This window comes from Motacilla alba, chromosome 7 (assembly GCF_015832195.1).
Source record: "Motacilla alba alba isolate MOTALB_02 chromosome 7, Motacilla_alba_V1.0_pri, whole genome shotgun sequence".
Classification (NCBI taxonomy): Eukaryota; Metazoa; Chordata; class Aves; order Passeriformes; family Motacillidae; genus Motacilla; species Motacilla alba.
Genome location: NC_052022.1, coordinates 27,057,101 through 27,082,233, shown reverse-complemented (window position 1 = coordinate 27,082,233; position 25,133 = coordinate 27,057,101). Strand labels below are relative to the sequence as shown.

Sequence of the window (25,133 nt, the reverse complement as noted above, 5' to 3'; positions counted from 1 at the left end):
GATGCTAGTTTTAGTCACACATTATGAGACATTTCAATATGAATAATTTACATGTTGACATTAGTACAAATACCTCACTTTTTCAAAAAAGAAATAGTTTGCCTCTGCAAAACCAACTTTTCCCATAGAAGCTCCTTTCCTTTTGGACCAGTTGGCTGCCTTTTTTTTTTTCTGTGGAATGTGGTATTTTCTCTGAAAGATCCCAAATTAGGTGAAGGTCCACAGGAAAGGCAATGGACTTGAAGAGGAAAGAAGAGGGTTAATTGCAGCAGTTATTGAAACTCACAGAAGGACAGATGAAAACTTGAAAGGAGGTGGGGGAGGAGGAAAGGGCCATGATCTGCAGACAGAGGCAAGAGTTCTGTGAGAATGGTAGTGCAGGTAAGTCCTGACTGGACTGAGTAGAATCCAAGCAGTGAGGTTCAGACTCTTTTTTAAATCGTCACTCATGTTTCAGTAGCTTCTTACAAAATTCTTTGCTTGCATTCCTCTTACAAATATCCGTGGGCAGTTCTTGCTGGTATTACACAACCACCTTACAAGCACAAAATTTCATTTGAGTTCTGAAAATGCATGGCACAGGTCTTTGGTTTGTCATGATATCAGAGTGCTATTTGCTGCAAGGCAGTTGGCTTTGTAAACATTTGTCAGAGAGTGCAACTTTCTTATTTAATGATTGCTTCTCAGTGCAGAACATTCATAGTAAGGCATAAAATCCTTCATGAAACCATGAAAGGAGAAGTAAATCTGCCTTTCTGCTACTTGCCTTTGAGAGACTTATGCTTTAGAATGCAAGTATTAAATTAATGTTTTGCAAATCTTTTACTTGGATTAAAGATCTTGGCTAAACTGCTGCTGGTTGATAAAGCTAGTCAGACAGAAAGAAGATGCCACCATCTGCTCTGCATGTTCAGATTGAGCTGCCAGGAGGAGTGCACTGCTTCTTCAGCCTACACAAAGTGTCTATAGCAGTAAGATTATGACTGGTTCCACAGACATGTAGTGGTTTTTTGTTTTTCAGATATGTCATTTACCTAGAAGGCCACTCCAGACTTGCAAGAGATCTTTGGCTTGTCCCACTGGTCTTTTAATTGCATTTTTTGCAAAGATAGGTGTTTCTCAGGGATTGCTTTTGCATATTTTGAGACCATGATTCCACATGGCACTTTTCAAACATGAAAAGAACACACATGATGTCCTCAGGGAAAAAAAGGCTATATTCTGGTAAGAAATAAGGTGGCAGAAAACCACTTTGATTAAACAAAAATGTAAATACTGATCAACCATCCCAAGGAGATAATACTTCTGGAAAGACAGATTTTAAAAACATTCATATACTGTAGAAACTAGTCTGGGTCTAGCATGGTAGGTACATGACTCAGCAAATGGGGATGTAGTGATCCTCCCTAAGAGAGTACACTTCTTGTATTCCGTCACATAAGCAGTGAGATTTTAGCATCCCGATTTCCCCTAAAGTCCAGTAACATTGCTTTACATTATACACAAGGGAAATCTTTCAGAATCATCAGAGTAGGAAAAAGAAACTTAATCTCCTCCTACTATTTATTTAGTGTGTCTCTTACTAAGTCATTTAGTTCATTCTTATGTCAGTTTCCTGAGCAATTATATAATTGTGATATGAGCTCAGCACTGTTCAGCACCACAGGAACCTTAGGTGAAAAACATTAATGTGTCACTGTCTATCATGACAGTGTCCTACTGAGCAATATGGTGGTTCATACTGGCAGTAGTCAAATTTACCAAATCTTTGTCATTTCCATCACAGAGAATGGCTCAAGAGCAACAAAGAGTCGTGATTTTCCACGGGCAGAGAACAACATGGACTTCTCTCCCGGGCATGAAGAAGCTGAGGGAATGGCCATGCCTTTGAGGGGAAGAAAAGTAAACCTGGTTTTTGTCAACAGAGATGATATGAGAAAGGACTTCTGAAGGGAACAGTAGATGAAATCACATTAAAAAGTACAAGGGTAGAACTTCAGTTAAGATTGAATAAAACAAATACAATTTCTAACAGTCTTTTAATGGAATAAAATGGGGTTATGGGACAGCTCCCTGTTACATATAAGAAGGGCAAGCTTAAAAATAACCTCATTGTTTGTTAAAGTATTTAGGAAGACACATTGTAAGCAGGGGATTGTCCTGAGACTCAAACCCAGCCTCACCAGCAGGCACATCTGTCCTTTGGCATCAGAAGGTAAGCTTTCGCTCCCCTGCCAAGTATCTTTGAGATGGGCAGAACACTGCAACAGAGAATGTGTCTGTGGGTAACAGTTTTCAAGTCAAATACTACTGTGCATCTCCTAGATGGGTTAGAACGGTACATTCAGGAGAATGGAGGACATTATCTTGGTATTTGCTTGTCATTTTAACTTGCAAAAAGTATTTGCCAGTAGAAAACACTGTCCTGTTTGACAAGACAAAAGGAAATGGCATCTAGCCATCTCAGGAAAGCAAGGTGGGCATGCCTGACAGGTATGAAGGCCTCCTTTCTACCCTCTGGTTATGTCACTTCATTTATCGGGTTAGCTTTGTCTTGTAATTCCACCACTGATTGCTTTTCTTGCTTTTGCCTGTCACTTTTTAAGAAAAACTTTAGTTCATTCTCTAGGGCCATGCACCTAGAAACTTCTCTTGAAGTCCCTGGTGCTTTTGTGGATATATGTGTGTATGTACATGAGCATCGTATTTAAATAACACTCCAGTAATCAAGCCAAAGCAAGTCCCATCCTTGCAACATAGAATCTGTGAGAAGTTTGGAAAATCTTGGCAACAGTTTCTGCAGTCTTTGAACTAAATGTGTACAGGGCTGATTCCCCATCTTTTTGAAGTGTTTGATAGTTACTTAAAACTTACTGTAATTAAATGTTTGTAATGGTCTGAAGTGCTTTTGAGTAGAAGTAGGAGAGTTGTATTTAAACCTAAATAACTGATTTTCTGACTATTATTAGCATTTTAAGACTTACATTTTCTAGAAAGTATAAAATACTCAGTATTTTATATGTGATGGAGAACTATGGCATTAATATAGGGAAATCGATATAGATTAGCCTTTCTGCTCAAGGGCTAGATCCTGCTAAGTCCATATTGGCCTTAATATATTCTTTTGCACAGATTCAATAAAATTTGAATCTGCAATGCAGAAATCTTTCCTTCTTACCTCACATTCAATAACAAACTAGAGTTTTCTCCATCAGATGGTAAAAGATTCTTTTAAATGATCAGTTCCTTGCTGACTGTGAGCATGCTGACATAAATGCCAAAAAGTTCACTGTTTGTGTTCTTATCCTGTACTCTGTAAAGATAAGACTGATGCTTCAGAAGTTTCATTTAAGTTCCTGTGTAGTTATTAAGATATTAGGAATATTTCCATTATTTCCAGTAGGCATTGAAACATGCAGGCTACTCCTGCTTGGATGTAGCTAAGAAAATTCTAGCATCCTTCCATCACCACTCCCACTTTTTCCAGCTATACATCATCTTCTACTTCTTTGGGCCTCTTACTGTTTTCTCCTCGCTCTTAAATGTGTGCTTGTGCCCCTTTCAGACAAAAATTTAGACTGCCTGAGTATTTGCAATATATGGAAAAATGCCATATTGTCACACAAGTCTTCAGCAATAATTTCATTTCTGACCTCTTTTCGCTAACTGATTAATGATTTACAATCAATAATCCTGAGTTGTGGTTGCAGCTACTCAAAAAATAAGGTCCTAAACACTGTGACCAAAGGCGGCAGCATGTGGCATTGGGGGGTAGGGGTGAGGAAACATGTCCTTGTTCCTGTGCTCTTAGGTATCCCTCTAGTGGATATGAGGAGAGGAACGGCGTGGATAGAGGGACACCCAACCACAAAGCAACGCGTTGTGATTGAAATCAGTGAAGGAGTGAGCACAGGAGTCTCTGCCAACCCTGACACCAGAGAGTCAGTCCCCAGAGCAACTGCCCGCTGCAGTGCAGCTCCCTAAACATCCTCGTGCCGGGTGAGTGCCTCTGCCCATAAGAAGCTGGCTGGCAGTGGCAGGTTTCCCATGAAAAACAAAGATTCCCATGAGCTGAAAGCCTGCAAAATCTGTGTTGGCAGCAGTAAAGGTGCTTTTGCTGCTCTGAAGTTTTCAGCTATAGTAATGATTTGAGAAACAAACAGCCTGGCAGAGAAAATTCAGAAGAAATGTATTAGTTCCTTCCACAAATTAAAAGAAAAAAGAAACCCCAACCTGCTTTGTCCTATGACAAGTTGTGCCACAGAGCTAAAGCTATCGCAGAGGGTATTTCAGACCTTGCCTTTCAAAGAGAGATGGTTGTACCCAAGAATAGTGGAGGTGGGGATGACAAAATGAGCAAAATACGATCATACTGCTGGCAATCAAAAGGTCACTTTGAAGAGCAGGAAGATTGTCTATCAGCTGTCACATGAATAACATGTGAGTTTAGGCAGTCTTACCATGGGAAATTAACAACACTTCTCGGGAGGCTGCTTCTGCCACTCACTTTCATGCTGAATCACCTCTTTGATTAACTCTGCTGACACAATGAAAAAAAAATTTTTTTTGCAAGACTTGTCAACAGAAAGTGCAGATGAAGACCTGGCTGTCAGTTCTCCCTCTTGTCCCTGTCAGCTGCTGTCTCTTTGTTTTGGGTAGTTCGATTGCTTCAGTAAAGCAATGTAAACCCTGCTGAGAGGACTTTCCATCTCTGACAAGACATATTGTTCACATAATCCTGATTTTTACATCTGTAACGAGAGTATTATATAGTAAAGATGTAATCTGCTAACCCTTACTTTAAATGTTCTGTGGCTGTCTGAATCTGAAATTTCTTTCTGGGGCTACAGAAAGAGCACTTTATAAACTTTCTTCAACAGACTTATTTGTCCCTGTTGGAGAAAAATATTGCTGTTATATTTTCTTTTAAAATATGGGGCTTTGCCCCCAGGACAAAATATTTCTGACAATAGGAAGCCCAGCTGCTTCTAGTGCCTCTCCCTAAATTTTTATGCTACATTGACAGCATTTACAAAGTTTCTGAGTGTAAAATCTTCACAAACTCAGAGTCCTTATCACAGTGGGACCTCCATGTCCTGGAGAAGAAACCACTATTTTCTAAGTTGAAATTAAACTAAAAGAACATACTGGCCATATATATATATGCTAGGACCAGAGTGCTTTTCCAGCACTCTGAACTCAAACTGCTGATGAAGTTAAAATTTTGGCATGTTTTCTTACATGTAGATAACCTCAAATAATGTCCCCTCTTAGTATAACTGTCTAAGATTAGCTTAGTACTTCAAGAAAATAAAAACTTTAACTGAAACTTTGGGCAATGGTAACACCTAAAATACAGGAAATAATATATTTTGATCAATTTCTGACATTGATGGAATTTTTCCTTTACTTTTTTTTCCCATTAGGATGAGTTTATTTCAGTCTTCAGACAGGCTGAAAGACAGGAAAATGCTCTGTCCATAGTGAATTGTGGAAGGCTAGTCCTCTTCCATCCAGGCACAGACACCATTGTAGATCTGAGTATTTTATTTGGAGGCATTGGCTCAACCACACTCCATGCAAGAAAGTCCTGTAAGACTTCCTTATAGGAAGGTACTGGATATTTTAATGTATTTTACCAAAATGCAGGAGTCATGGAGTGAAGCATGGGATTTGCTTGACTGTGCCAGTAGAGATCCCATCGTCAGCCTCTCACAATGTGTATTTGACCGGTCCTCTCTAACAACAGATTATTTCTTGCTATACTGATTCATTTATACTTCTCACAGACTTCACAGTATCTTTAGCTTCCTGTTACTTATAAAGAAGTGTGTATTCACTTTAGTCTGGTGTTTATTTTTACCAGGCAATGGAAAGATCAGATGCTGAATGAAGCATCCATGTAGACTGGTGATGGAGGAAATTTTTCTCCCTCCACCAGGTCTGGGTAGAAAAGTAGAATATAGAAGAACTCTGCTTGTCAGCTTTCTTTTCAGATTCTATCTGGAACTGTTATAATGAGCATTCTGCCCTTCTAACTTTTCATTCTTAAGCCTCTACTAATTGTAACATGAAGCTACTGAAATATTTGACTCTGTGGGCAGTCTTTTATATTTTTATAGATTTCCTGGTATTTCAGGGTGCAGATGCACTCCTTACCCTCAAGGTGTTACGCAGATCAGGCTGTTCTGACACAGCTCAAACAAGGACACAGCTTCCAGAGACACAAGAGCTCAGCAGAATTTAGTTAAACTGTCCAGTGGGCCTCAGGACAAATAAATGAAATAATCTACTGCAGCATCTCTGTGATTGTTCAAGCCTGAAAGATCTATTTGTAAAGCTATAATAGAAAGGAGAGGTGATTAGTATGTGAAAAAGTCTATTTGTTAGAAGACTTCAATTTTAAAAAATTCAACTTTCATGATGAATTTTCACCTTTTTTGTTTTGTTGCAAAATTTAAAAACTTTTAAATTAAATTTGTGCTGCTTTTTAGCAGTTTGCCACTAAAAACTATCAGCATCAGCCAGGAATTAGTTTTTTGTCCTGTAAGAGATTAAAAATATACGTTTCGCACCATATTCTTTACTCAGCAAAAGCCCACCAAAACATAAATGTTGAAGTGCTGGAAAACATTCATGGTCCCTGATTGTTGTCATATATGCATATATGTAATAGAAATTTTATACTATCATCTCTTTATTACAGAAGTTTCATACCTTTTCGCTGCTTTCTGGTGAGTAGCTCCTGAGCACACCCTTCCTCTCTCACCAGGTAACCGACTGACTCCAGCTCCCTTCCCACTTCAGGGTGTGTTCTCTTAACAAGCCAACCCACTCTTTTATAGCTCCTGTTCTTATTAGTTACAGCTGGGGCCTGTTGAAGTTAGGCCTTCTCATTTTTGATAATTGGCCCAGCTGCAGCTCTTTAGGAGTAGGATTATTTTCTATCCCATCTCTATTCTACCCCTCCCACACCTGATAATAGTCTGTTTTAAGTTAATGTGAACTATCAGCAGTTAACAACAAAGAGAATCGAAGATGTATTTTAATTAAGTAGGTCTGAAATGCTTTCAATTACAGGCTGACTTTGAAATAATAAGAGGGGTTTGATGATGAGAATTTAAATAGTAGAAAAATGGATGAAAACATTTGTCACTCTAGTCAACACTGGCCAGAATAGTAATTTACCTGTCTCTGTTGCAAGATGGGCAAGAAGGAATTAGAATGATTCCTGACTGTATTCCTGACTTCAGATGCATTTTCTCTGAAGTAGAAATGTGATTGTTTGAAGCAGTAGTGATACTGAAGTCAGCAAAGGTGTAGCTTGCTTCTCTTTTTTGGGCTTATCCACGCCAATTCTGTCAATCTTCTCCATATAGGTTCTGACCTCTGATGATTTTTTTCTGCTCTGCTTTTTTCTATTTCCAACTGTTCCCAATCAAATGTCATGTCACCCTTTAGTGGCTTCAGTTCTGATTCCTATTGCTCCTGTATGAACACGTGTTTCAGGAAATGTGTTTCAGGAATAACTGCCAGGCCAATATTGTCACACTCAAGGACAGCATAAAGTTGTAGGTAAAGCAGAGCATGTGCATCTCTGCACTTTTATGCTGTGCTGACAGATTTGCCTCTCTTTAATGAAAATGGTAAAAAAGTTGGTAGAAATGGATAGAAAAAGTGTTACTGATGGAAAGAGGTTAAAAAAAGGATGAGGAATAGGAAAGTTGTATTTTCCCTCATAGAGTGATTCAGAAGAAGACATAATCCTGTTGTAGCAGAAGAGATGTAGTCTCCTAAAGAAGGAAAAACCATGAGATGTTAAATTGATACTGATTGAATAATTTTCTCATAATAAACACAGGTCTATAAATAAAGGAGGTGTAAGCCTGAGATTCAAAGAAACAAAAAGTAAATAAAAGTATTTTTCTTCTGTGACAAAACTCTTTCTCTGCCTTGTATACACATGCATAGTCACATATAAATTCCCTTGCAGTTCATTTGAAACCCAGCTTATTTTTCCTATAATTATTTACATAACAGGTGAGTTGCACATGGCAGGGCAGGAACATTTTTACATGGAAACAAACAGGGTGGTTGTTATTCCAAGAGCGGAAGGTAAAGAAATGGCTCTGTACATGTCAACTCAGAATGCACCAGATGTACAGACAAAACAAAGAATTAAAGTGGGTTCAATGCACATCTTGGCCATTCACTTAAGAGTTGGACTCAATGATCCTTGTGGATCCCTTCCAACTCACAATACTCTGTGATTCTGTCATACTTATTTCTTACCTTTCTAAATAACCTCAAAGCTGATCTACATGACCAGGAGTTGCATTCAGCCTTCTCTGCTTCTCTTGAAACCCACAAATGGTTTTCCCAATTCAGATTAACTTATCTGAATCCTTTTATGAAAATAAGTGGCCTGAGTGCTGCTGAAGCAGAATGGAAGAGCAGGTCTTGTGCTGTTGGTCTTACACAAGGCAGTACAGACACAAATGAGGAGTGTTACTATGGGATGAACAAAGGGTATCTTGGACAGATAATATGATTGTAATCTTCTTGTTGAGGAAAGACTAATTCTGTCTTACATATATTGGTCAAATCCTCCTAAAATTAGTGACAATCAGTACAATCCTGGACAATCTCTTTTATTGCAGTAATGAGTGTCTTCTCCTTGAGAAAGTGAATTCCTGACAAGTTGCATTGCTTGTATGAGTAGTGACATTGATGATGACAGAGTCAGAATTGTGTGTAAATAATGATAAATTAATATGGTAATAATAATAACATATGAGTGGGGTGAAGTTTCAGAGGAAAAAAGCTAACAAGTCCTAGTTAACTATTAGAGTTGGATTGTAGGCCTGTAGCAAACGAGTTTCAAAGAATATATGTAAATTCTACATGTTTAGTATTAGCTTTTGCAGTTCATCACTGGCTTGCATTTTTTAAGCTTTTCTTTTTGTCAGCCTGACAAGTTAAACCTCTATTTACATCTTTGGAAGCACTGTCAGAGGTATTTCCAAAATGCAGTGTCAGTATTTTAGTGACACTGCCTGTGTGCTGTAAACAATCCCTTGGTTCCATTTGGCTTGCTGTTTTAGTGCATGCTTTATCTCCAGCTGCAGATGCAATGTGCAGTTCTGTATAGGGATTATCATATCTGGCATCAGATAATCAAACTAGTTTACAGAGCTGTTTTTACATTTCCACTATTCTTTTAAAGACTAGACTGTGCTTTCATTGGCATTTTTAGTTGTTTGAATTTTTTGTTTGTTTGTTTGTTTCTACAGCAACTCTGTTTTTCTGCCCTGGAGTTTTAAACCTGATAGCTTTTAATACATAGAAAATAGACAATTTTAATATGTATCTTGATAGGTAAAATTCTGGATATTCACTTTTGCAGGAATTGGTGACTTCAGCTTTAAACCTCCAGTCCAAAACAATTATATGTGCCATGTGAAAAGTGTTGGTGGAGCATTTGGGGATTACAACACTCTTTGTTGTAGTTGCAGCTGTGGCAGCCAACAAGTAAGTTGATTGAACTAAATCAAAGGAGTGATTTAACTAAACTTAATTAAAGATGACAAGACTGAATTAAAAAGGAACTTCAGTCCTGAACCCTCCTTGGAGGGCTACCCTGATGACATCATCTTTTTATCTCTTTGGCAGTAAATCTTGGATAGAGGCTTGAAAATTCTCTGGCCTCTTGGCAATGGTATTCACTTACTGTCTGAAAGCCAGAACAAAGCCATGGAGGCAGTTTCCCTCTGGTCTGATCTGTATAAATCCCAACAATTCAGGCCTCTCTGAGGCATGGTGGCATGAATTTCACTCCAGATATTCAGTGAAAATGGTTTTTATCCTAATACATACGTATGCTCATATCAGCCCTTTGTGCCACATCTCTCCTGTACTTTGACTGCCTTTCCTTTCCCTGTTCTGTCCATTCTTCAGGAATTTACATCTCCCTGTTGAGAAGCTAAAGAGAAAACTACTTAAAAGATCATTTTCCCTACTTTGTTACTGTTGCCAAAAAAAGAAGAAAAAAAAACCAGAAGAAGAACTTGCTGAATCAGCCTAACCTCAGGCATGGTAGGTTAATAAGAAACTAAAACATAGAATGGGCTGATTTATTTGCACCACTAGGAGTTTGGGCTTGTACACATAATATTATTTGCAATCTGCATCAAGAGGCTGTAATAAAAGGGGATTTTTCTAATGTTCCTTTTAGGAGCAGGTGTCCACTCCATTTTATCCTGGAAAGAAATATAGATGTGTTAATCACTGGTGGACAGCACCTTGCCTTTGGAAAATAAAAAGTGAGTGACATGAGAAGGTATTTTTCCCAGTTACTGGGTAATAGTTTCTTCTGAGGCAAATCAGCATAATTTCATTGACTGTCAAGAAACAGCTGGAAACCAAAGTTCTCTTCTTCTGAAATCCTAACCCAGCACCAACCTTCTCCAGTCCTAAGAGTACCCTGATGAATGCCATGAATCAAAACAAAAGCTATCATCCTAGAGTCCATGCAATATCCAGAAAAAGCAGAACGATCCAACCCTTTTTTTAACTTTGGAATACGGCTAACATCCTAACTGCCCTATCCCACCCTCAGATGATAAATATGTAACTCAGCATTGAATATGAGCCACTTCTCAGACATAAAGCCAGCTCTGCAAGGTAATGCAAGATAGATCTTGTAGTAAACTCTTCCTTTTGACTTCTAAATCCTCACATTGAAAATAAATAGGTAAACCGTGCCAGCACTGAAATCAGCTTGGTAAGTGGTGGTGGCAGGTGTATGAAGTGAGCACCCTAAAACCCTCCAGGACAGGGTTTATGGTTCAATATGGTTTGGATAAAGAAGACCTGAGGAGTTGGCTTTTCAACAGACTCTTGCATGAATGGTAGAGTTTGGCTGATGACTGTTTCTGGGAGAGATTGCTTATATTTTTAATTTTGCTGAAGATATTGCTCACAAAAATACTGTTCAACTCTGGTTATGATTAGAATAGGTTTAGAACTGGCTTGGGAAAAGAAAGGAGGAAAATTTCATTTTTGTTTTAGTCTTGTATTAACCATAAGACAAGGAATGGGACTGTCATTGGCATATGTCAGTAGCATATGTATTTCATATTCTTCTGGGTATCCATTACCTGACTATTAGGAAGTGCAATACAGTACCAGCTCTGGCTGGTTTTCACATGCAGTATCTTCTCTCTCACACAGATGGAACATGTAACCCACAACTAGTGGACTATGCCCTTTTATTCAAATTTCTTCCAGAGTCACTGAAGTTATTTGGATAACCGCTTTGTGTGGTTTGCTTTGCCTCTGGTTTCTTCAAAATGAGGATGGCAAGGAAACGCACCCTCACCCTTGAGTTCTCTGTGTGTTTCCAGAGTAATGCCTCCAATCTGCTCTTTCCATGTCTTGCATTTCCCTCACTCCAAGGGTTGGCAGGACAGAGCAGTAGCCTGCTGCACAGTACTGATTTCTGTAGAATGAGGCTGGAGCCAACTTCCCTCCCCGTATCAGTCCCAGCCAACAATGATTACACAAGTATTTCTGCAGAAAGCAGGGCAAGATGGCAATGATGACATTGTTTCCTGACAATAGCCACCTCACAGGTTTTCCATTGCACTCATCCTTTGGCACTGTAAAAAGAGATACATCTGGAGTTGCTTAATACCTTGTCACTGGGCCCAAATTTCTGTTTATAAGTTAAATAGGGAAAAAAGGGAATAAAAAATTAAAGTAGTAAAGCACAGGAGCAATTGTGAAATAAAGAGCAAGATTTTACCAGCCAGTCTCTCATCAATGCATATCCAGTCAGAAAGCAAACCAAAAAAACACTTTGGGAGATGGGAAAGTTGGAACTGTCTGACGAAACTATGTCAAGGTCCATTAATTAAAGTTTTCCATTTAAAAAGCCCCATGGGCCTAAGTTTGAACAAATCTGTTGTGCTCTAGGCTGAAAATTTCTCTATGAAAAGGGGCACAAATTACATCAGGCAGACCTGCAGGCCCCTCTCTTCCCATAGAGACCCCTACCTCAACCTGCCTGAGGCTGGGGTTAGGACTTCTGCCTGTCCTCTTCTGCTTCCATCTGTGCAGGATATCCAGCAAAGTGTTTCTCAGTGATAGGACTTCTCATATTCATAGAAGTCATAACCAAGGTCAAGAACCTTCATAGGCTGTCATGCAAAAATTTGTGAACAGCTTAGAATTTAAATAAAGATAAATTTGTTATCCAGTCACCAGGAGATGAAGTATCATCTCCAGGAATAAACTGTAGGCTTTCTTTGCAAAATCATGGCACCCACAATTCAATGCAGTCTCATTAAAATGTATTGCATAGTGGAACCTCGTATGTCAGTTTCTGTAATCTGAGCCTTTCAGGCTGAGAGCTCACCTGTGCTATAGAGATATGAGCTTAATTACCTGTTCAATTACAAGAATGCCACTGTTCACTAGAGGTAAGTTGGTTGATTTCCCAACCTTTTATAACCTGAGAAACTTGAGATATGTGTGTGCAATGACATTTGTGCAGCTGATAAGGAACATGCATTTGTGAAATACTGTAAGTTTTTTCTCCCCTTAGCAAAACTATTTTCTGTATTTTATTTCAGTTTCCTTAAGACAAACTTGGAACCTGTAAGCCATGGGTTTAGATTATACATTAGTACTGCTTTCCTAAGGATTGGACAACCAAGTGACTCCTTCAGCCCCTTACTGACAGCAAGCATTCCTGCAAGAAAGAATTAGAACTGTCATACTTACACACACACATATGTATGTGACACTATTTTGGTAGAACAAGATATAAGCACCAGTTCTCTTGTCCTGCCAAGTAGAAGACCTGTCATTAATGTGTTTCATGCTACACTGGAACAGTTCTGGAGTTACCTCAAGAACTTGAAAGAATTTGCATGCAATTTTGAAAATACCTGCAACGAAGAGCAGATCACAAGTAGTACCATTGTGTCGCTTCTACATCCAGTTTGAGAGCAACAGCTGTTATCTTTGATTTTTTCTGTTCTTCCAGCATATGGAAATCCCAAGGATCAGAATGAGACCCTGTACAAATTAATGATGGGCAATGTATCAATATTTAAGTAAAACAGAGATTCTAAAAGTACATACTGCCAAGTATTTCTAGGCACAGATATATGACCACCCCAGTAACCCATCAGTTTAGCTCTGCTTCCTGGCAGCCCGCCTCAGGCCTGCTCCACATCATCAGATCTCTTTGAACCACTAACTCTGGCCTCTCCCAGAGGTGGAACATAATCACTGCCATTCACTGCCTTGTCATCACTCACTTCTCCTCTGCCTTACCCCCAGTTTTGCCCCTTCCTTCCAGCAAAATGCTAAAGCAGGACGAAGTTGATGCATTCATCCCAGGTGAGGAGAGGGCACAAGGTGGGGGAGTGGCACTGGAGGTGGGAAGGGTTAAGAGCAGGACAGGATCCCAGTAGCAGCTGTTTTCCTAACAGAGGTGAGGTTGCCCAGAGCAGATGTGCAGCAGGTGACCAAGAGGGAAAGGTGGAGGGGAGGGCTGAGAGGGGAACTGTGACAAGATAAATTCATTATAGGTGTGGCAGCTCAGCTGTGCCAAACAACTGGCACTCTGACAGACATTGTTTTGGAAAGGAGGTTTTAAAGTGATCCAGTGGCAGCTGTATGAATCTTGATGGAACATTTCCCCATGAGGAGAGTAGTCTGAAAAAGAAGTGTAAAGGTATTTGAGAAGGAGGAAAGGAAATGGCTGAGCTGAGCCAGCGTAGGTATGCGTACAAATCAATATTCAGCTTTGACAGTTGATAGTTCAAAGCCATAAAATTACCAGTGAGAACACATTTAACAACATCATTCTGTTCCCAAACACTAGCATAAGAAACAACTCTAAAGATGCTCAACAGGTATTGCATGAGTTCAGATCCTGAGCTTATGTACATAAACACAAATTTATTTTCATTTATTTCACTGATGACAGTGCAGGTTTAAATTAGCATAGTATAGAAGAGAGTGGGACCTGCATACACCCTCAAATAAGTCAAATTTAATCTAAATCTGTAGAGATTAAAAAAAAAAAAAACTTATTCCTTTACATTGGTAACATTTTCTGGTTCCTTTCTACAGCTAATAGAAAAAGCTCTACTGGTAATGAGCTTCGTAGTTTTGTCATATCAAATACTTTAGGGAGCAGAAAACAGAAATTATTATATCTTAGTGTTTCCTTTCCTTAAAATGTTTTAATAATTTCTGATTTTTCTTCTTGGCTTTTTAATTAATTGTGATTTAGACAAATGCTCTAATTTTAGAATGGGCACCAATGTAATCAGTGCCTTGGGTTTAGAATTAATGGACAAATATTGGCTAATATGAAGGTGAAAATGTTTCTTCTGAATGTGGTATTTTTGAAGTTAGTATTTTGGGGATTTCATTGGGCTGTTAACTGGAATCTGCAAAAATGTTTCTTGAAGAAAACTTGTAAGACACTGTACTGCTATTTCATGGCACTGGGATCTATCATCAGTATTATTTCAAGGACAAAATAGTAACAAAAATGGTATGAGATGAACTCTGGCTCCTATTGACAATAAGAATGATCGTGTTTTCCCTGCTGCAGCCCAGTGATTTGTCCCATTTATACACCTGATAACTGGTCATTTCAAGAGCTTTAGTCACAGCAACATTGCACTTAAATCTGGTGGAAATTGCAGCTGCATACAGTCTAGAAGGAAGCTTGTGTTCTCTAAGTTGGTTTGGTGGTTTTGCCTTTTGGGGAGCAAAGACCTGAGCTACAATTGCATCTCCAGTCCTACACCAGCACAGAGAGTATTCCCCATGTTGTCTCCAGCTCTGTGCTGCTGTGTGTTTGGCAGCCCATCTCTTTTACGTAGTACTTAAAGGGCCTCCACTAACACAGTGAGTGTTCATGCTGTCTGCTAACAGACAGACTGCCTACAGCCAGAGGGTAGGATGAGACCTGTTAAGGTGATTGCCAGTCAAAGAATCCGTGTTTAAAGGGCAGTAGAGAAGGCCTGCGCTTCTGGAGCCCAGGGACTTTGCTGTGTGTCAGACAACTGATAGTCCTGTCTGCACACACTACAGTGTATCAAGTGCTTGTATGGTGCTGTCACCACCAGGATCTGAAACAAATTATTACAACTGCAAAGCAAATCAAGTAGCACAGCCGGTCCCGGTGCTGCCACCCGCACTTATCACCCGCGCTCCGTGGGCCGCAGACCAGGCCGGAGGAGAGGTGTCCCTGCGGTGCCGGGCTGGCTCCGCCGCAGGGCCGGGGAGCGCGGGGGGCACCAGGCGCTGGGTCCCGGGCGCGGTAACCCCGGTATGGCTCGGCCGGGAAGCTCCTCTGGTGGGACAGAGACCCCCCGAGGCCAACAGCTCGGCACCACGCGCGGCCCCGAGAGAGCCCGCCCCGCTCCCCGCCCCTTCCCTCCATCCTCTGGGGCGGGGCGGAGCGCGGCCCTCCCCTCTTCCTCTGGCGTCGGTTCCGTTCGCAGAGCTCTCGCTGCCACCGTTCCTCGCTGCTGTTCCTGCCCGTCTCCGCTCCGGGCCGCTCGGGCATTTTCTCTCTGCCTTAAAGTCGGTGAGGAGACGGGCGGGGGTGGCGGGCGGCCGGCCGCGGCAGCCCGGGCCGTAAGGGCCGCGCCGCGCCGCGCTGCGGTGGAGGCCGGGAGGGAGGTGGTGCACCCCTTCTTCCTCCCCTGCACGGTTCCCGGGCGCGGGGCAGCGTTGGCGGCAGCGAGAGCACCGCCAGCTCGGGCCGTACAGCGGGGCCGAGGGCCGAGAGCCGCGGCCACGGGCACAGGCACTGGCACCGCGCGGGCCCCGGCTCCGCCCTGCGGCCGCCTCCGCCCGGGGAGCCCGGTGCGTGCCGGGAGCCGGGCGGGGGCCGGCGCCGCCCGCAGCCGCCCAGCGCCGCGGGAGCTGGAGGGAGGAGCGGCCCCTGCCCGCAGCGTCCTCACGGGTGTCTCTGCTTCCTTGTAGGGTGTCTTTTATGAATAATCAAAAGCCGCAGAAGCCGACACTATCGGGCCAGCGTTTTAAAACCAGAAAAAGAGGTGAGTTACCGCACCGTGCCCGCTGCCAGGACCGGCTGCCAGCGCTGTGTTTACTGTAAAACGTCGGTTTCTGTCAGTAAGCAAACCTGTGCCTTCATGCGTTCAGCATAATTTTTTTACATGAGACCGTACTAAGTGCAAAGTCTTGAGGCCGACTGAAATTTTCTCTGTGCTAATTAAAATATTTGGCCGTCAGAATTGTCGCTGAGTTTACTGTAATAACCTTTGCCTAAAAGATGGTCATTCTAGAACTGACCTGAGTGTGTTTAGTCTGCAAGCAGAAGGATCTAGTACCCCTGAATTACAGGGGAGTTCCAGCACAGGCTTGTTGCAGGTTAATACATACATCTAAGGAGCATCTAAGATCATGACAATTTCAGTCTTGGCCACTGGATAAAAGTTACATTGTCCTCTTCTAAATTTTTAAAAATTGACAGAGAAAACCCACAACATAATCCCACAAATCCACCCACCCACCTATCCCCCAGTCAGCATCCAAAAAAACCCCAGAGTATGGGATATGCCAAGGCCTGTCTCTCTACATGCACACTTACTTCCATAAGAAGAGTTAGTGACTGAAGAAGCGTGATGGGTAACTTAGTATTTTGGTGGAGCTTTTTTCCAACCTGAAGAGGAAGTGGGGATGGGATGCTCTAAGTTTCTGTTCAATACAGTTTTACTTGTATACCAGCCATGTTCCAGCTCTAACCGGCAGCTTTAGGCATGCTGTACATGCAGAAGCACACTTGGCTTAATAGAACCTGTTTGAATGTCAAAGCACCTCAAAAATCTCTTGAATATTAGAGTTTGCTATGGTCTGTTCAGCAGTCAGGGGTTTGGTCGTGAAGCAACTCTTCTGGAACAATGAGCTCTGTGGTTCTGCCCTGGAAAATAACTGATCCAGTATTTCCAAACTGGCACCCAGCTTTTACCAGTGTGTTGATACTTGCATTGACCCTGGCCACCAGTATGTCCTACTAGGTTGCTAACAGAATTGGCTAAGCTGTTGTAGACAGCACTCAAAATGAGATCTGCAGTTGAGTTCTCTTATCTTTGGAGGCTTTTAATCTCATGATTTCCATAATCTAAGGACAAATTGAGGTGAGGAAAAGTTGAAGACCTCTTTGAGACTTTGTGTTAGTTACATGGGTGGATTTGTTGCATGTTGACTATGCCCTGCCTGTAATGAAAACAAGGCAATGATCAGCTGATCTATCAGGTGTGAAGATATATCAGGAGTGTTCTGCTTAACAATAGCAAAGGATGCTAGATGCTAAACAGCCATTAAGTTAGCTCCTATGTCTACATTTCCCCCAAGCACTGGAGAAGGTACTACCTCAAACTCACTTACCTGCAGGTTAAGATGAGGGGATGGTCTTCACAGCCAAAAAGGAAATTGCAAGGTGACTTGGGTGCGATAACGGCATGCAGTTTGTCAGTCAGAAGATTTTATCTGAAACAGAGAGACGCCCAAAAAGCTGAGATAAAACATGAGTAATGGAGTCCAGTGTACAGAATTATAGGGGCATGTTTTAAAAATTGCCTTCTAGTATGAGCTAAGTCTCTGGTTTTGGAGGGAAAGAGTGATCTAACATAAGAATAGGGGTATAAAAATCAAACTGAGAAGTAAGGTAAGCTTTATTAGAGCCAAGTAATGGTCATCACAAAGAACTCGTAATGGAAATCTTATTTCAATATTTTTGCTTTACAGATGAAAAAGAGAGGTTTGACCCTACTCAGTTCCAGGACTGTATTATTCAAGGTTTAACTGAAACTGGCACTGACTTGGAGGCAGTAGCAAAGTTTCTTGATGCTTCTGGTGCAAAACTTGATTATCGCCGCTATGCAGAAACACTTTTTGACATCCTGGTGGCTGGTGGGATGCTGGGTAAGTCCCTGTGATGTGGCTGCTGTCAGCTTCATTCACTTCACTGTGCAAAAGCTGCATTTCCTTTCAGTGTAAAACCTCTGCTAAAGAGCCCATTGAGTGTGTAGAATAGGGTTTAAATTAATCTGTGGTAAACCACCTGATCATCTTGGTGCCTGAGCAGTTACTCTAGAAATACTCTCTATAACCCGCCTTAGTTTTACTTGAGTGTTGGCATTCCTTGAAGTGTAGATTGTACAAACTCTGCTTAGAAGAAAGTACTTTGGGTTTTTGTTTGTTTGGTTTTTTTTTTGTTTTTACCAGGAGTAGATCTTGACTCTGGTCAAGATCACTTCTAATGATGAGAGATGGATGAATTCTTGTTTCAGGTGCACGGTCTGTGGTAACAAGACCAGTAGTTGCCCTGAAAGATTCTGACATGTTCCTATGATTTGTGCATCCTGCCCTGTTATTTTGGAAAGGAAACTTGTTTACAGAAGAATCTGAAGTGCTTAGTCTTGGACATGCTGTTACAAATGATTTGTTGTTGACCATAGTGAGGTCATGGGCTCTAGCAGACATCAGAGAGTGAGAAATAAGAGAGTGGTTGAGTTGGCAGAAAACACAGGGACTGAGGAAGTGAAATGTGATGATGAAAAGTCTTGCAAACTCAGATACACACTCTGTGTACAAAGGAGAACAGATGCCCACCAACCAGGTAAGCACATACTGTAATTGTTACAATATGTGCATTTACATTCAAGAGTCTAAACCAGTGCATCCTCCTGTGTTAGGAAGTGTTCCTTCTAGGAACGAGTCTCATGGGTAAGTGAAGAAGGCATTGCTATGTTAATGGTGATATGGGGTGCTTTGCTCAACTCCCTGTCTGTAACAGGTAGCTAAGAAGACCAGTTTTGATCTTCAGTCAGAGGAGACCAGAATAAAAACTGACATCCTGTTGCCTTACCAGCTTTTAATATTATTACCTGAAATATTAATTTCTGGTTTTAAAGTCTTGTTTCTGACTAATTCGTAACAAAGGATCTCCATTGTATGTAGAATGGCATAGAAATTGATGATGAGGTGTTCTGGCACTAAAGATGGTGACCTGAATGCACCTTCATTAGTGAAGCAGCCTAAATAAATAAAGTTTCAGGCTCATCTTTGCAGCACTGAATTTTGAACTGTGTTTCTCTTCATGTTTCAGTCTACTGTTGTGACTTGCTCTGTCACGTAAAAGGCACGAAGCAGCACTATTGCAGCAGACACGAAAAAGACACTTGCTGGAATTAAGCAGCTTCAGTGGCTGCCTTTTAGGGATTGAGAAGCTCATATGGCTTTGTTAACTTTCTGATATGGAAACAAGATGTACTGTCAATCCCCTTAGCAGCAGGGGGCCAGAATAGTTAAATGTTCAAATCTAAGCTGATTTTAAAGTTCTGGTGCAGCAGTGGAACAGAGGAAAATGTAGGAGTGTCTGTGGTGATCAGGTCATTGAGTTCATCGTGACAGGGCAACATGTTGCATGTTGTGGGTGCTGGAGACTGCTCAGGGCTCTCACTGGGAGTAGCACTACTAATGCTGAAATCCTCCTGCAGCCCCGGGCGGGACCCTGGCAGACGACATGACACGCACAAACGTCTGTGTGTTTGCAGCACAGGAAGACCTAGAAACCATGCAAGCATTTGCTCAGGTTAGTTCTGAAATTAGGACAATTCAACTTAAATCTGTTTAATGGTCAAAAATTAAATGTTTGTGTAATTGTAAGTTAATGTAAAAACAGTGCATGGCTTTAAGCATACTGGAAGTGGTGTAGAGCAGCAGTGTTCCAAGCTGTAAGTGCTCGAAAGAGTTAAGACTTATTTTACTGAACTTAGCTTTTTAAAATTCTAATCAAATGATAGTTCATAGCAAAAGATAATGTACTCTGTGTCTTCCTAGGTTTTTAACAAGCTAATCAGGCGTTACAAGTACCTGGAGAAAGGCTTTGAAGACGAAGTCAAAAAGGTATGGAGTGTTTTTTTTTTATCAGCAGACAAATAAACCTTCATATTTTCCTAAGTAATCACTCTGTAGAAGGGTTACATCATAAAATGGATTAATAAAATACAACCCTTGAAAGCTGTTCACAGAATGGCTGGCTTGCATGACTACCAGTGACTAGTGCTTCTGCTGCTAGCTTGATAAAACAGAAGTGTCTAACATAGGCAGTGGCCAAAGTGAAGTGAGAGGTGGTAGTTTTATGCAGCTCTTCCTACTTGTTCTGCAGTTGCTGCTGTTCCTGAAAGGGTTCACAGAATCTGAGCGGAACAAACTGGCCATGCTGACGGGTATTCTGCTTGCCAACGGGACACTCAATGCATCAATTCTCAACAGTCTCTACAATGAGAACTTGGTTAAAGAAGGTAAGTGTGGCCCAGCTCCTCCCTTAGGAAGGGGCAACAGAACCATGACAAGTAGTTGGAAACTGTGATGACATTGCATCCTTGCAGCTCACAAGCTTCCTCTGGTGATAGATTGACTACAGTATTAGCAAAGGTAAATGTGATGCCCTGTGAACCTGGAAGATTTTGTTAGGACTTGAAAAAATGAGTTTCTTGAGAAAGCTTGTGTGTAGGACTTCCCTGCATGACACTGGGGGCTGCCATCACTAGCGCTGCCCAGCAATGCACCACTGTATTTTGAAGAGGGACCTTTCAGGATGCAGAATGTCACATCTTTAGGTTGTTTCCTAAATTGCAGCAAGAAAAGTTGAGTTTAGTACAGGGAAGACTTTGTGATGCTGAGTTGTAGGAAGAGCCTAGTGGGAGGCTGCAGTGTCCTTGGGCAGGGAGAGGTACTGCAGACTGTGCTGGGGTTGCTTGGAAGCACAGCTGCTGCTCTGAGCACAGTCTGAGGAACGAGGTGCCCTGTACTCAAGCCTTATGGTTCCCTGTGTTTTGATTTTCACTAATAATAGAACTATTCTGACTGCACAGGTGTTTCTGCAGCTTTTGCAGTCAAGCTGTTCAAATCATGGATAAATGAGAAAGATATCAATGCAGTGGCTGTCAGTCTTCGCAAGGTAAACATGGACAACAGGCTCATGGTGAGTACCACTGGAACTACTCTGCTGTTCCATAAGCCAGTTTTGTGAACAGCATTTGCCAGCAAAGTACCCAACGCACATGTCTTTTACAAAAGAGTTGTAAACTTCGTTTTCAGGAACTCTTCCCAGCCAACAAACAAAGTGTTGAACACTTCTCCAAGTACTTCACTGAAGCAGGACTAAAGGAACTTTCTGAGTATGTTCGGAACCAGCAATCCATAGGAGCTAGGAAGGAGCTGCAGAAGGAGCTGCAGGAGCAGATGTCACGGGGAGATCCATTCAAGGATGTAGGTGTTTGTAGACAAGGTGGAGGTGCTTTCTGTGCCTGTCTCTTTCATACTGAACTTAGCTCTCACTGGGAACTAAAATGAGGAACAGGGGGGGTGGTTGATCTGAGCTTTGTGGTCTTTCCTTAATGTCCTGAATCCTGATGTATGATCAAGAAGGTTGGTTATCATTCTGAAACCTTCTGGGTTACCTTTAGAAAAGAAGTTTTAATTTAGCTTAGTGCCATATGTGGCCTTTCTGCTTACTCTTACTCTCCTGGCAGATCATCTTGTATGTGAAGGAGGAGATGAAGAAAAACAACATCTCAGAACAGACTGTGGTAACCATAATCTGGTCAAGTGTAATGAGCACAGTGGAGTGGAACAAAAAGGAGGAGCTGGTAGCAGAGCAAGCCATTAAGCATTTGAAGGTATTGTAACTTCAATACAGACTTCTGCACCCCTTAGGCAGAGCATGGTTTTCCTTCTGTCTGCAGCTCCCTTTTAAATGTTAAAGCTACAACTCTACTAGTACAGAGACAGAATGAGATGGGGAATTCTCCCCCTTGAGAGGAGCATTACAGGCCAAGGGCCTGAGGCAGAGGCAGTGCCTGCTGCAGAGCTGCTCTGGGGTGGGGCTGTGGTTGTAGATTTCTAAGCAGTGGCTGCTGGAAACTGCAAAACCAGCTTTAGTCAGGTGGTAAATAAGAAGTGCTCTGTGTGTGCCAATCTGTTGTTCTTGTTACAGCAATACAGCCCTCTACTTGCTGCCTTCACCACCCAAGGTCAGTCAGAGCTGACTCTTCTGTTGAAGATACAGGAGTATTGTTATGACAACATTCACTTCATGAAGGCCTTCCAGAAAATAGTGGTGCTCTTCTACAAAGGTAAGTTTGTGGGGTTGTAGTTTCAGAGGTTTGTGGGTTTTTGGAGAGGGGCTGATAAAGGGGAGATCAGTGCTACAACATTGCACTTCCTAAGCTGAAGAATTTTCTACCTCCTGTTTGTAAAAATGCGAAGGTGCATGTGGCTGGCCCTTTGCACGTGGGGAAGTGCAAGACAAAGATGCTGCCTGTCTACAGTAGATCTGCTTAAAAGTTGCAGAACAAAGCCAAATTTAGATTTTTAAGGCTTTTTTTAAGTTCCATGATAGTTTATTCTTCTTAGTTCTCTTAACATTGACTGTGAGCAGCTAAAGATTGAGACCACCGATGTGTTCCAGGCTGCTCTAGGCTCTTTTTAAATGTCTGATAAAAGGTGGCACTGAAAAAGCCAAGCTGTGTACCTATGGAAACTTGTTAAACTGAAGACTGTACTGTACTTGTAAAATTTAAAAAACACCTGCACCACAGGAAGTGTTTACTTTGGACTTCTAAAGAATTTGCATCTGTTCTTACCTGTTAACTGAACCGTTGCTTAGTGTGCCATCTCAAATAACTCTAAAACACTCCAGACTGTTAGTGGGAGTGAAAGTGCAGCTCTGGATACAGTACTGAGGAAACTCCCAGCATGAGGAACCATCCAAAATGCCTGGTTCTCCACATTTCAAAATTGAAGCCATTCCTAGTGCAGGTCTGTCCAGCTGTAACCAGAGGAGTACATGATGCTTCTAGGGGAGGAAGCAAAGGCTGCCAGTGAGGTTCGCAGTAGTTCACTGTGTTGACACTGCTCTTGCCCATCTTTACAGCTGAAGTTCTGAGTGAAGAACCCATCCTCAAGTGGTATAAAGACGCCCATCTTGCAAAAGGAAAGAGTGTTTTTCTGGAGCAGATGAAGAAGTTTGTTGAATGGCTCAAGAATGCTGAAGAAGGTAACCAGCAGCTTAGCTCATTTGTGGAGCTTGTTCATTTTGGGCACCTTAATGCAAATAATGCTGTGTTTTGGAGTGGGGGGTGTTAACTGCCCCTCTGAGACTAGTGTGCCCCCTTCCCCTGGTCCTGGCTAGAAAAGCTTGCCAGGACAATCCATGCGGATCCAGCAGCAGTGGTTGTGCAGGATGCAGGGCAGCAGCTGGGCTGGGGGCTGAGCCATGGCCAGGCTGCTGATGAGGTCTCTCTGTTGCAGAGTCGGAGTCTGAAGCTGAAGAGGGTGACTGACCTGTGAAACTCTGGCCTCAGTAAAGCAAACAGGAGCTGTAGATAAGTGTCATGTCTCATGTGTCCTTTTGATTCTTACATCCTACCTCCCTGTATCAAGCATGATATAAGGGCTCTCATGGCAATTTATTTTAACTGTTTTCTATAGGTAATGAAATACTGGATTTAGTTTTTAAAACCATGTTCAAGTAGCTTACAGGAGCTGTTAGATTTGACTCTTAACCTGCATTTGTCCTTTCAGTTACCTTCTACCTCCTGTATTTTCTACTGTAATAATGTAATATAAGGCCTTCCACGGTGAAATCCATTTCATCTGTTGGGATTTCTGTCTGTATTGGAGTAGATTTGATATGGTGAATGAGACTTAGGGCAGTATGCTTGCAAATTCAACTATAAAAAGCCTCCCAAGGGAAGAGGCTGTGGCTTCTGTGGCACTGCAGTCTGTACCACCAAATAGCCCCTGTCCTAGGTGGTTGTCCATGTCCCCAAGTACTTTGTCATCCCTTTACCAGACTTCCAGCATAAAGCAATCCTCTATGCCAGTTGTGGGGAAGGTGGGAGCCCCACTGCTGGAGAGAAGCTATTGTGGTGGCAGGAATTGGTTACCATGGTGGGGCATGAAGAGTGGCATCTCTGAGCCTGCTGGCTGTCACAGCTGGTGGCCCATGTTCCTGAGGGACTGTCAGGTGCCCTTGCAGCTCTGGGGATGCCTTCCTTTTCCCTTTCCTTCATGGAAGCACAAGCAGTGCTGTTCCACACAGAGCTGCCCAGCAGCTTGCTCGAGCCACCGATGCTGCTGGCAGGGCTGAGGCAGGGGAGCAGCTGCTTTGTGCTGCTCTGGAAATGCACAGCTGCTGCAATCTAAGGCAGCCAAAACACCACCCCTCCCCCTTTGAGCTTTAGAGATTCTTTTATGCTGGCAGCTCACACGCTAAACCAAACAACTTACCTGCTCCCTGAAACTTTAATTCCTAATAGAAATTCTCAGGACTGTTCACTTCAGAAAGATTGGGGGAAAAAAGGTGAAGTCTGTACTGTTGTGAGCTAACAGTGAGCATTAACTGAAATACTGGGAACCAGAGTACACACCTACTAAAATAATGAAAAAATTGGTCATCACAATGCAATCTGTTCAATACTACAGTGATCTTCCTTACTTTGTAACTTTTTTTTAAGCAAATAAAGGCCATCCTTACACTTAATGCCAAGAGCTGTCTCTGCTCCTTATCTGAAAAGAAAGCACCACTGATAGTGTAGAGTACAAAGCAGTGCTAAGTCTTGTGCCTAAATTCAAGGATTGTTGAATAAAATGAAATTAAAATACAACTGTGTTGCTTTTCCGTGTTGAAAGTGCTAACATCCCGAGTTTGAAAACCAGGTTCCTCTGTGTATTAAGTAAGTTTTATGTCAGTATTTGGTAAGTATCCAAGAAGTCATACTAAAAAGTAAGGCAGTTATAATATAACCAAATCAGAAGTCAGTGGTGTTTAAGTTTCTTTGGTCCCTGTGACTTAGCCTGCTTAGCTGCAGGAGCCTGTGCCCTCTTTCTGCCTTTCAATGGAGAGAAAAAATGTGCTGCATGATAAGAGCAGTGCTTGCTTGGGACAAAATCCAGCATCTTCTGAACCACATCAAAGAGGTTCTTGTGGTCAGAATCCTGCCATGTCATGAATTCCTTCATGGAAATAAAATAATGTTGTGTTGTTTATCCGACAGTTA

The 25,133-nt window shown here is 41.9% G+C and overlaps 2 protein-coding genes across 3 annotated transcripts in view; both read left to right on the top strand.

The window, feature by feature from the left end:
• The window catches only part of AOX1 (aldehyde oxidase 1), a 55,749-nt gene extending 39,648 nt beyond the window's left edge, over positions 1–16,101 (top strand). The window contains exons 35-38 of the transcript XR_005257552.1: positions 1,787–3,999; positions 9,407–9,531; positions 9,958–15,622; positions 16,024–16,101. The gene's annotated coding sequence lies outside the window, so the exon portion shown is untranslated. The remainder of the gene's footprint in view (positions 1–1,786; positions 4,000–9,406; positions 9,532–9,957; positions 15,623–16,023) is intronic.
• On the top strand, positions 15,485–24,740 carry BZW1 (basic leucine zipper and W2 domains 1). 2 transcript variants are annotated; one of them, XM_038142373.1, is made up of 12 exons: positions 15,485–15,622; positions 16,024–16,097; positions 17,809–17,985; positions 19,563–19,657; positions 19,906–19,971; positions 20,234–20,369; positions 20,943–21,052; positions 21,169–21,339; positions 21,603–21,749; positions 22,067–22,205; positions 23,006–23,128; positions 23,383–24,740. In XM_038142373.1, exons 2-12 carry the CDS (start codon positions 16,034–16,036, stop codon positions 23,412–23,414), a joined length of 1,260 nt encoding a protein of 419 aa, XP_037998301.1. In that variant the 5' UTR covers positions 15,485–15,622; positions 16,024–16,033; the 3' UTR covers positions 23,415–24,740. The 2 variants fall into 2 exon arrangements, with proteins under 2 accessions (XP_037998301.1, XP_037998302.1); XM_038142374.1 differs by lacking the exons at positions 15,485–15,622; positions 16,024–16,097 and having other exon boundaries at positions 17,908–17,985; positions 19,563–19,568.
• Positions 24,741–25,133: the final 393 nt, after the last annotated feature.

What these genes read in the sequence shown, in the direction of transcription:
- BZW1 (XM_038142373.1), top strand. Translation starts at nt 16,034, where the DNA reads ATGAATAATCAAAAGCCGCAGAAGCCGACACTATCGGGCCAGCGTTTT. An exon ending in TTTTAAAACCAGAAAAAGAG is followed by an intron (nt 16,098 to 17,808) that starts GTGAGTTACCGC and finishes TTTGCTTTACAG; the next exon opens with ATGAAAAAGAGAGGTTTGAC. An exon ending in TGAGAACTTGGTTAAAGAAG is followed by an intron (nt 20,370 to 20,942) that starts GTAAGTGTGGCC and finishes CTGACTGCACAG; the next exon opens with GTGTTTCTGCAGCTTTTGCA.